This window comes from Oncorhynchus gorbuscha, unplaced genomic scaffold (genome assembly GCF_021184085.1).
Source record: "Oncorhynchus gorbuscha isolate QuinsamMale2020 ecotype Even-year unplaced genomic scaffold, OgorEven_v1.0 Un_scaffold_753, whole genome shotgun sequence".
NCBI classification, from domain to species: domain Eukaryota; kingdom Metazoa; phylum Chordata; class Actinopteri; order Salmoniformes; family Salmonidae; genus Oncorhynchus; species Oncorhynchus gorbuscha.
Genome location: NW_025745548.1, coordinates 1 through 12,113, shown reverse-complemented (window position 1 = coordinate 12,113; position 12,113 = coordinate 1). Strand labels below are relative to the sequence as shown.

At 48.1% G+C, this 12,113-nt stretch overlaps 1 protein-coding gene across 1 annotated transcript; it reads right to left on the bottom strand.

Annotated features, from left to right (window-relative positions):
• Positions 1–11,278: 11,278 nt before the first annotated feature.
• LOC124019177 (suppressor of cytokine signaling 1-like) lies at positions 11,279–12,066 on the bottom strand (the record flags this gene model as incomplete). The annotated part of the gene is made up of 2 exons (XM_046334565.1): positions 11,279–11,862; positions 12,030–12,066. Coding segments are annotated over 2 exons (365 nt in total), but the record flags the coding sequence as incomplete, so codon positions are not given.
• Positions 12,067–12,113: the final 47 nt, after the last annotated feature.

Below are 12,113 nucleotides of genomic sequence, written 5' to 3'. Positions count from 1 at the left end.
GGTGAAATACCACCGTCTGCCATCACAGCAGCAAGATTTGTCATCTGGGTCCACGAGAAAAGGGCAACCAGTGAAGAACAAACACCATTGTAACTACAACCCATATTTATGCTTATTTATTTTATCTTGTGTACCCTTAACCATTTGTACATTGTTACAACACTGTATATATATACATAATATGACATTTGTAATGTCTTAATTGTTTTGAAACTTCTGTATGTGTAATGTGTACTGTTAATTTCTATTGTTTATTTCACTTTTGTATATTATCTACCTCACATGCTTTGGCAATGATAACACATGTTTCCCATGCCAATAAAGATCCATGTTAACATGTTTCCCATGCCAATAAAGATCCATGTTATCATGTTAACCCATGCCAATAAAGATCAATGTTATCATGTTTCCCATGCCAATACAGATCAATGTTATCATGTTTCCCATGCCAATAAAGATCAATGTTATCATGTTAACCCATGCCAATACAGATCAATGTTATCATGTTTCCCATGCCAATACAGATCAATGTTAACACATGTTTCCCATGCCAATAAAGATCCATGTTAACATGTTTCCCATGCCAATACAGATCAATGTTATCATGTTTCCCATGCCAATAAAGATCCATGTTAACATGTTTCCCATGCCAATAAAGATCAATGTTATCATGTTTCCCATGCCAATAAAGATCCATGTTATCATGTTTCCCATGCCAATAAAGATCAATGTTATCATGTTTCCCATGCCAATAAAGATCCATGTTAACATGTTAACCCATGCCAATAAAGATCAATGTTATCATGTTAACCCATGCCAATAAAGATCCATGTTACCACGTGTTTCCCATGAATTGAATTGAGAATAAAAAAAGAGAAAAGCCTTTGCCTTTTGACTAAATGCTTTAAAATAAGTGACTTGTTTGTCAGTAAGGGACCAGGTCAGTCAAACACACACTGATACACACACAGACACACAGACACACAGACACACACACACACAGTCACCCAGCACAACACCCAGCATGGCTAGCTAAAGTAGCCTAGCTAATAATAGTGACAGAATGGCCGGGAGGCTAAACAGTTTGCACGTCTTACGTCTTCGTGGAGGAATTTCATCACAGCAACAAGTGCAACATAGCGATCATAATATGACATCGAAGGCAATATGTTTAAACTAATAGTACATTTACATTTAAGTCATTTAGCAGACGCTCTTATCCAGAGCGACTTACAAATTGGTGCATTCACCTTATGTAAACCTAGACTATAGACTTGCCGGCATTCGGTCATGACACAAACACTGTACAGCGAAACAGAAACCATGAACGTAACTCAGTAGTCAGTGTGACACAGCACAGGAAATTACAAAGATCATTAGCACCATTAGTACCATTAGTGCCAGCATTACAAGTTACAGTAATAACATAAAGCTCTGGGTTAAAAAACTAAGAGGCCACTCAAAATTAACAGACCTGTACACTATGATTTTAGATGCATATGTGCTTTATTTATGAGATTATCAGTAAGATTATCAGTAGGACTGTAATCGGGGGGGAGACATACAATCGATGACTTGCACAAATAATACAAGTTTAAGTTATTTACAATTTATTACAATGTTATTTACAATGTTAATATCATTCTGCAGAGCAACCAGATGTGCAGAGAGAGAGAGTGTGAGAGAGTGAGAGACAGAGAGTGAGAGAGACAGAGAGAGAGAGACAGACAGAGAGAGTTGGAGAGGTAGAGAAAGAGAGAGCGAGAGAGAGAGGTGGAGAGGTAGAGAGAGAGAGAGACAGAGAGAGACAGAGAGTGAGAGAGACAGAGACAGAGAGAGAGTGAGAGAGACAGAGACAGAGAGACAAAGTTATTTACAATTTATTACAATGTTATTTACAATGTTAATATCATTCTGCAGAGCAACCAGATGTGCAGAGAGAGAGAGAGAGAGAGAGAGAGAGAGAGAGAGAGAGAGAGACAGAGAGTGAGAGAGACAGAGAGAGAGAGACAGAGAGTGAGAGAGACAGAGAGAGAGAGAGACAGACAGAGAGAGAGAGTTGGAGAGGTAGAGAAAGAGAGAGTGAGAGAGACAGAGACAGAGAGAGAGGTAGAGAGACAGAGAGAGAGACAGAGAGAGAGAGAGACAGAGAGAGGCAGAGAGAGAGAGGTTCAAAGCCCAGTACAGGGAAAGTGGAAAGGGACACTGAAAATCCATTGGATTATTTTGCCCGTCCTCAGTCCAAGGATTTTGATGTATTTTTTCAGTACCACCCAAAACAAACCCCTCAAAGGAGTCATTCCCAACGTATTCCACTCCAAAGATGTCAGAAACAGAAAATGGCCGACCTACAATGAAGTAACTCACTCCTTGTTCTGCTCAGTGTGTCTTGTCATTCACAAAACCGTCAGCCAGTGGTAGTGCATTTGTCAAAGGAGACCCGGAAACACACCCATCAGAGAGGACAGGAACATGAGAGAAGACCCATAGAGAAAGGAGGCCTGGAAACACGCCCATCAGAGACAGGAACATGAGAGAAGACCCATAGAGAAAGGAGGCCTGGAAACACGCCCATCAGAGACAGTAACATGAGAGAAGACCCATAGAGAAAGGAGGCCTGGAAACACGCCCATCAGAGACAGGAACATGAGAGAAGACCCATAGAGAAAGGAGGCCTGGAAACACGCCCATCAGAGACAGTAACATGAGAGAAGACCCATAGAGAAAGGAGGCCTGGAAACACGCCCATCAGAGACAGTAACATGAGAGAAGACCCATAGAGAAAGGAGGCCTGGAAACACGCCCATCAGAGACAGTAACATGAGAGAAGACCCATAGAGAAAGGAGGCCTGGAAACACGCCCATCAGAGAGGACAGGAACATGAGAGAAGACCCATAGAGAAAGGAGGCCCGGAAACACGCCCATCAGAGACAGTAACATGAGAGAAGACCCATAGAGAAAGGAGGCCTGGAAACACGCCCATCAGAGACAGGAACATGAGAGAAGACCCATAGAGAAAGGAGGCCTGGAAACACGCCCATCAGAGACAGGAACATGAGAGAAGACCCATAGAGAAAGGAGGCCTGGAAACACGCCCATCAGAGACAGGAACATGAGAGAAGACCCATAGAGAAAGGAGGCCTGGAAACACGCCCATCAGAGACAGTAACATGAGAGAAGACCCATAGAGAAAGGAGGCCTGGAAACACGCCCATCAGAGACAGTAACATGAGAGAAGACCCATAGAGAAAGGAGGCCTGGAAACACGCCCATCAGAGACAGGAACATGAGAGAAGACCCATAGAGAAAGGAGGCCTGGAAACACGCCCATCAGAGACAGTAACATGAGAGAAGACCCATAGAGAAAGGAGACCCGGAAACACGCCCATCAGAGAGGACAGGAACATGAGAGAAGACCCATAGAGAAAGGAGGCCTGGAAACACGCCCATCAGAGACAGTAACACGAGAGAAGACCCATAGAGAAAGGAGGCCTGGAAACACGCCCATCAGAGACAGGAACATGAGAGAAGACCCATAGAGAAAGGAGGCCTGGAAACACGCCCATCAGAGACAGTAACATGAGAGAAGACCCATAGAGAAAGGAGGCCTGGAAACACGCCCATCAGAGAGGACAGGAACATGAGAGAAGACCCATAGAGAAAGGAGGCCTGGAAACACACCCATCAGAGACAGGAACATGAGAGAAGACCCATAGAGAAAGGAGGCCTGGAAACACGCCCATCAGAGAGGACAGGAACATGAGAGAAGACCCATAGAGAAAGGAGGCCTGGAAACACGCCCATCAGAGACAGGAACATGAGAGAAGACCCATAGAGAAAGGAGGCCTGGAAACACGCCCATCAGAGACAGGAACATGAGAGAAGACCCATAGAGAAAGGAGGCCTGGAAACACGCCCATCAGAGACAGTAACATGAGAGAAGACCCATAGAGAAAGGAGGCCTGGAAACACGCCCATCAGAGAGGACAGGAACATGAGAGAAGACCCATAGAGAAAGGAGGCCTGGAAACACGCCCATCAGAGACAGTAACATGAGAGAAGACCCATAGAGAAAGGAGGCCTGGAAACACGCCCATCAGAGAGGACAGGAACATGAGAGAAGACCCATAGAGAAAGGAGGCCTGGAAACACGCCCATCAGAGACAGGAACATGAGAGAAGACCCATAGAGAAAGGAGGCCTGGAAACACGCCCATCAGAGACAGGAACATGAGAGAAGACCCATAGAGAAAGGAGGCCTGGAAACACGCCCATCAGAGACAGGAACATGAGAGAAGACCCATAGAGAAAGGAGGCCTGGAAACACGCCCATCAGAGACAGGAACATGAGAGAAGACCCATAGAGAAAGGAGGCCTGGAAACACGCCCATCAGAGACAGGAACATGAGAGAAGACCCATAGAGAAAGGAGGCCTGGAAACACGCCCATCAGAGACAGTAACATGAGAGAAGACCCATAGAGAAAGGAGGCCTGGAAACACGCCCATCAGAGAGGACAGGAACATGAGAGAAGACCCATAGAGAAAGGAGGCCTGGAAACACGCCCATCAGAGACAGGAACATGAGAGAAGACCCATAGAGAAAGGAGGCCTGGAAACACGCCCATCAGAGAGGACAGGAACATGAGAGAAGACCCATAGAGAAAGGAGGCCTGGAAACACGCCCATCAGAGACAGGAACATGAGAGAAGACCCATAGAGAAAGGAGGCCTGGAAACACGCCCATCAGAGAGGACAGGAACATGAGAGAAGACCCATAGAGAAAGGAGGCCTGGAAACACGCCCATCAGAGACAGGAACATGAGAGAAGACCCATAGAGAAAGGAGGCCTGGAAACACGCCCATCAGAGACAGGAACATGAGAGAAGACCCATAGAGAAAGGAGGCCTGGAAACACGCCCATCAGAGAGGACAGGAACATGAGAGAAGACCCATAGAGAAAGGAGGCCTGGAAACACGCCCATCAGAGACAGTAACATGAGAGAAGACCCATAGAGAAAGGAGGCCTGGAAACACGCCCATCAGAGACAGTAACATGAGAGAAGACCCATAGAGAAAGGAGGCCTGGAAACACGCCCATCAGAGAGGACAGGAACATGAGAGAAGACCCATAGAGAAAGGAGGCCTGGAAACACGCCCATCAGAGAGGACAGGAACATGAGAGAAGACCCATAGAGAAAGGAGGCCTGGAAACACGCCCATCAGAGACAGGAACATGAGAGAAGACCCATAGAGAAAGGAGGCCTGGAAACACGCCCATCAGAGACAGTAACATGAGAGAAGACCCATAGAGAAAGGAGGCCTGGAAACACGCCCATCAGAGACAGGAACATGAGAGAAGACCCATAGAGAAAGGAGGCCTGGAAACACCCATCAGAGACAGTAACATGAGAGAAGACCCATAGAGAAAGGAGGCCTGGAAACACGCCCATCAGAGACAGTAACATGAGAGAAGACCCATAGAGAAAGGAGGCCTGGAAACACGCCCATCAGAGAGGACAGGAACATGAGAGAAGACCCATAGAGAAAGGAGGCCTGGAAACACGCCCATCAGAGACAGTAACATGAGAGAAGACCCATAGAGAAAGGAGGCCCGGAAACACGCCCATCAGAGACAGGAACATGAGAGAAGACCCATAGAGAAAGGAGGCCTGGAAACACGCCCATCAGAGAGGACAGGAACATGAGAGAAGACCCATAGAGAAAGGAGGCCTGGAAACACGCCCATCAGAGACAGGAACACGAGAGAAGACCCATAGAGAAAGGAGGCCTGGAAACGCCCATCAGAGACAGGAACATGAGAGAAGACCCATAGAGAAAGGAGGCCTGGAAACACGCCCATCAGAGACAGGAACATGAGAGAAGACCCATAGAGAAAGGAGGCCTGGAAACACGCCCATCAGAGACAGGAACATGAGAGAAGACCCATAGAGAAAGGAGGCCTGGAAACACGCCCATCAGAGACAGGAACATGAGAGAAGACCCATAGAGAAAGGAGGCCTGGAAACACGCCCATCAGAGAGGACAGGAACATGAGAGAAGACCCATAGAGAAAGGAGGCCTGGAAACACGCCCATCAGAGACAGGAACATGAGAGAAGACCCATAGAGAAAGGAGGCCTGGAAACACGCCCATCAGAGACAGGAACATGAGAGAAGACCCATAGAGAAAGGAGGCCTGGAAACACGCCCATCAGAGAGGACAGGAACATGAGAGAAGACCCATAGAGAAAGGAGGCCTGGAAACACGCCCATCAGAGACAGGAACACGAGAGAAGACCCATAGAGAAAGGAGGCCTGGAAACGCCCATCAGAGACAGGAACACGAGAGAAGACCCATAGAGAAAGGAGGCCTGGAAACACGCCCATCAGAGACAGGAACACGAGAGAAGACCCATAGAGAAAGGAGGCCTGGAAACACGCCCATCAGAGACAGGAACATGAGAGAAGACCCATAGAGAAAGGAGGCCTGGAAACACGCCCATCAGAGACAGTAACATGAGAGAAGACCCATAGAGAAAGGAGGCCTGGAAACACGCCCATCAGAGACAGGAACATGAGAGAAGACCCATAGAGAAAGGAGGCCTGGAAACACGCCCATCAGAGACAGGAACAGAGAAGACCCATAGAGAAAGGAGGCCTGGAAACACGCCCATCAGAGACAGGAACATGAGAGAAGACCCATAGAGAAAGGAGGCCTGGAAACACGCCCATCAGAGACAGTAACATGAGAGAAGACCCATAGAGAAAGGAGGCCTGGAAACACGCCCATCAGAGACAGGAACATGAGAGAAGACCCATAGAGAAAGGAGGCCTGGAAACACGCCCATCAGAGAGGACAGGAACATGAGAGAAGACCCATAGAGAAAGGAGGCCTGGAAACACGCCCATCAGAGACAGGAACATGAGAGAAGACCCATAGAGAAAGGAGGCCTGGAAACACGCCCATCAGAGACAGGAACATGAGAGAAGACCCATAGAGAAAGGAGGCCTGGAAACACGCCCATCAGAGACAGGAACATGAGAGAAGACCCATAGAGAAAGGAGGCCTGGAAACACGCCCATCAGAGAGGACAGGAACATGAGAGAAGACCCATAGAGAAAGGAGGCCTGGAAACACGCCCATCAGAGACAGGAACATGAGAAGACCCATAGAGAAAGGAGGCCTGGAAACGCCCATCAGAGACAGTAACATGAGAGAAGACCCATAGAGAAAGGAGGCCTGGAAACACGCCCATCAGAGACAGGAACATGAGAGAAGACCCATAGAGAAAGGAGGCCTGGAAACACGCCCATCAGAGGACAGGAACATGAGAGAAGACCCATAGAGAAAGGAGGCCTGGAAACACGCCCATCAGAGACAGGAACATGAGAGAAGACCCATAGAGAAAGGAGGCCTGGAAACACGCCCATCAGAGACAGGAACATGAGAGAAGAGAGAAAGGAGGCCTGGACCCATCAGAGACAGGAACATGAGAGAAGACCCATAGAGAAAGGAGGCCTGGAAACACGCCCATCAGAGGACAGGAACATGAGAGAAGACCCATAGAGAAAGGAGGCCTGGAAACACGCCCATCAGAGACAGGAACATGAGAGAAGACCCATAGAGAAAGGAGGCCTGGAAACACGCCCATCAGAGACAGGAACATGAGAGAAGACCCATAGAGAAAGGAGGCCTGGAAACACGCCCATCAGAGACAGTAACATGAGAGAAGACCCATAGAGAAAGGAGGCCTGGAAACACGCCCATCAGAGACAGTAACATGAGAGAAGACCCATAGAGAAAGGAGGCCTGGAAACACGCCCATCAGAGACAGTAACATGAGAGAAGACCCATAGAGAAAGGAGGCCTGGAAACACGCCCATCAGAGGACAGGAACATGAGAGAAGACCGCCCATCAGAGAGGACAGGAACATGAGAGAAGACCCATAGAGAAAGGAGGCCTGGAAACACGCCCATCAGAGAGGACAGGAACATGAGAGAAGACCCATAGAGAAAGGAGGCCTGGAAACACGCCCATCAGAGAGGACAGGAACATGAGAGAAGACCCATAGAGAAAGGAGGCCTGGAAACACGCCCATCAGAGAGGACAGGAACATGAGAGAAGACCCATAGAGAAAGGAGGCCTGGAAACACGCCCATCAGAGAGGACAGGAACATGAGAGAAGACCCATAGAGAAAGGAGGCCTGGAAACACGCCCATCAGAGACAGGAACACGAGAGAAGACCCATAGAGAAAGGAGGCCTGGAAACACGCCCATCAGAGACAGGAACATGAGAGAAGACCCATAGAGAAAGGAGGCCTGGAAACACGCCCATCAGAGACAGGAACATGAGAGAAGACCCATAGAGAAAGGAGGCCTGGAAACACGCCCATCAGAGAGGACAGGAACATGAGAGAAGACCCATAGAGAAAGGAGGCCTGGAAACACGCCCATCAGAGACAGGAACATGAGAGAAGACCCATAGAGAAAGGAGGCCTGGAAACACGCCCATCAGAGAGGACAGGAACATGAGAGAAGACCCATAGAGAAAGGAGGCCTGGAAACGCCCATCAGAGACAGGAACATGAGAGAAGACCCATAGAGAAAGGAGGCCTGGAAACACGCCCATCAGAGACAGGAACATGAGAGAAGACCCATAGAGAAAGGAGGCCTGGAAACACGCCCATCAGAGGACAGGAACATGAGAGAAGACCCATAGAGAAAGGAGGCCTGGAAACACGCCCATCAGAGACAGGAACATGAGAGAAGACCCATAGAGAAAGGAGGCCTGGAAACACGCCCATCAGAGAGGACAGGAACATGAGAGAAGACCCATAGAGAAAGGAGGCCTGGAAACACGCCCATCAGAGACAGGAACATGAGAGAAGACCCATAGAGAAAGGAGGCCTGGAAACACGCCCATCAGAGACAGGAACATGAGAGAAGACCCATAGAGAAAGGAGGCCTGGAAACACGCCCATCAGAGACAGTAACATGAGAAGACCCATAGAGAAAGGAGGCCTGGAAACACGCCCATCAGAGACAGGAACATGAGAGAAGACCCATAGAGAAAGGAGGCCTGGAGAAACGCCCATCAGAGACAGGAACATGAGAGAAGACCCATAGAGAAAGGAGGCCTGGAAACACGCCCATCAGAGACAGGAACATGAGAGAAGACCCATAGAGAAAGGAGGCCTGGAAACACGCCCATCAGAGACAGGAACATGAGAGAAGACCCATAGAGAAAGGAGGCCTGGAAACACGCCCATCAGAGGACAGGAACATGAGAGAAGACCCATAGAGAAAGGAGGCCTGGAAACACGCCCATCAGAGACAGGAACATGAGAGAAGACCCATAGAGAAAGGAGGCCTGGAAACACGCCCATCAGAGACAGGAACATGAGAGAAGACCCATAGAGAAAGGAGGCCTGGAAACACGCCCATCAGAGACAGGAACATGAGAGAAGACCCATAGAGAAAGGAGGCCTGGAAACACGCCCATCAGAGACAGTAACATGAGAGAAGACCCATAGAGAAAGGAGGCCTGGAAACACGCCCATCAGAGACAGTAACATGAGAGAAGACCCATAGAGAAAGGAGGCCTGGAAACACGCCCATCAGAGAGGACAGGAACATGAGAGAAGACCCATAGAGAAAGGAGGCCTGGAAACACACCCATCAGAGACAGGAACATGAGAGAAGACATGTTACATGTGATAGAGGGAGTAATGTAAGATATGTAAACATTATTAAAGTGGCCTGAATTACTGTTTCAGTTTCACGCCCCTGCTACAAGCAGTTTAGTCAGCTCAACTTGCTCAATTTCCACATGACTCCTTACTCAATACGAGAGGTAGTTGAGGTTTAAAGGTTTAGTGAATGATTTGTCTAAAATAAAAACGCTTTTAAGTTTTGGAAATATTTAGAGGACTAACTTATTCCTTGCCACCCATTCTGAAACTAACTGCATCTCTATGTTAAGTGTTGCAGTCATTTCAGTCGCTGTAGTAGCTGACGTGTACAGTGTTGAGTCATCCGCATACATAGACTCACTGGCTTTACTCAAATGTCACTGGCATGTTGTTGGTAAAGATTGAAAAAAGAAGGTGCCAAACAGCTGCCCTGGGGAATTCCTGATTCTACCTTGATTTTGTTGTACAGGCTTCCATTAAAGAACACTCTCTGTGTTCTGTTAGACAGGTAGCTCTGGGGCGGCAGGTAGCCTAGTGGTTAGAGCACATACATATACTCACTGGCTTTACTCAATAGCATGTAGCATGTCGCTAGTAAAGACTCAAATGCATGTAGCATGTCGCTAGTAAAGACTCAATAGCATGTAGCATGTCGCTAGTAAAGACTCAATAGCATGTAGCATGTCATAGTAAAGACTCAATAGCATGTAGCATGTCGTGAGTAAAGGCTGACCTGATTGGTCAGTTTGTCTGGGCGGGCGGCTCTAGGAAGTCTTGGTGGTTCTAAACGTCTTCCATTTGAGATGGAGACCACTGTGTTCTTCAATGCTGCAGACACATTTTTTGGTACCTTTCCCCAGATCTGTGCCTCGAATCCTGTCGTCTCGGAGCTCTACGGACAAGTCCCTCGACCTCATGGCTTGGTTTTCGGGCCTGACGTGCACTGTCAAACTGTGGGACAGGTGTGTGCCTTTCCCATATCATATCCAATCTATTGAATTTACCACAGGTGGACTCCAATCAAGTCGTAGAAACATCTCAAGGATGATCAATGTAAACAGGAGGCACCTGAGGCTCAATTTCAAGTCTCATAGTAAAAGGGTCTGAATACTTATGTAAATAAGGTTTCTGTTTTATTTTTTTGCCCAAAATTCTAAAAGCCTGTTTTCGCTTTGTCATTATGGGGTATTGTGATGTCATTATGTGGTATTGTGATGTCATTATGGGGTATTGTGATGTCATTATGGGGTATTGTGATGTCATTATGTGATATTGTGATGTCATTATGGGGTATTGTGATGTCATTATGGGGTATTGTGTGTAGATTGATGAGGGAAACATTTTTTAAATCCATTTTAGAATAAGGTTTGGGAAACCAACCCACCGAACCTTCAGAACCACAGACCAGAACTACAGTACATGACATGACCAGCCTAGAACTGGCCCAAGAGACAGAATCACAGAGAGACCAGAACCACAGAACCAGAACGCCATAGATAAGAACCACAGAACAGAGACAGAACCACAGAACAGAGACAGAACCACAGAACCAGAACAGAGACAGAACCACAGAACCAGACCAGAGACAGAACCACAGAACAGAGACAGAACCACAGAACCAGAACAGAGACAGAACCACAGAACCAGACCAGAGACAGAACCACAGAACAGAGACAGAACCACAGAACCAGACCAGAGACAGAGAGTGTAAAAAACAGCAAATTCCCATTCTGTTTTCTGGGGCTCCACTCCATTGTAGTTTCGGGTCAGTACCATTCAGAGAGTTTCAGTCTGTTGAAACGGAAGTGGTGCCCCAAACTCTCCGGTAGGAGGGTGTGTCTATATACTATAAGGATAGTCCTGTAGATACTGTATGACCACCTGGTTAAGCCCAGGTAGTGAATCTATCCTCTCCGCTCCGTACAACTCCACGATCCGTCCCCTACACAGCTGCTGTAAGGTCATGGGTCGCTCCCTGCGCCACGCCCTCCGCAGCCGCCTATGGGACGACTCCACGTAGAACCGCAGCAAGGAGAACAACGAATCAAAGGCCTTGTTACTGCCGTTGAGGCGGAAACTCTGACTGGTCAGGAGGACGCGGACACTGACGGGCCCCCGGTCGCCGTGGTAACTGAGGGTGAAGAAGACGTCCGGCTGACTGCTGTCCCTGGCAACCACACAACCACACAACCACACGACAGCACAACTTTACACAGGACGGAACAGCAAGGGGGGGCTGTGCTTGTTTGTTTCCTGATGAGGAAGCTCCCAGGCAGTGTGTGGTGTGTGGTGTATACCTGATGAGGAAGCTCCCAGGCGGTGTGTGGTGTATACCTGATGAGGAAGCTCCCAGGCGGTGTGTGGTGTATAGCTGATGAGGAAGCTCCCAGGCGGTGTGTGGTGTATACCTGATGAGGA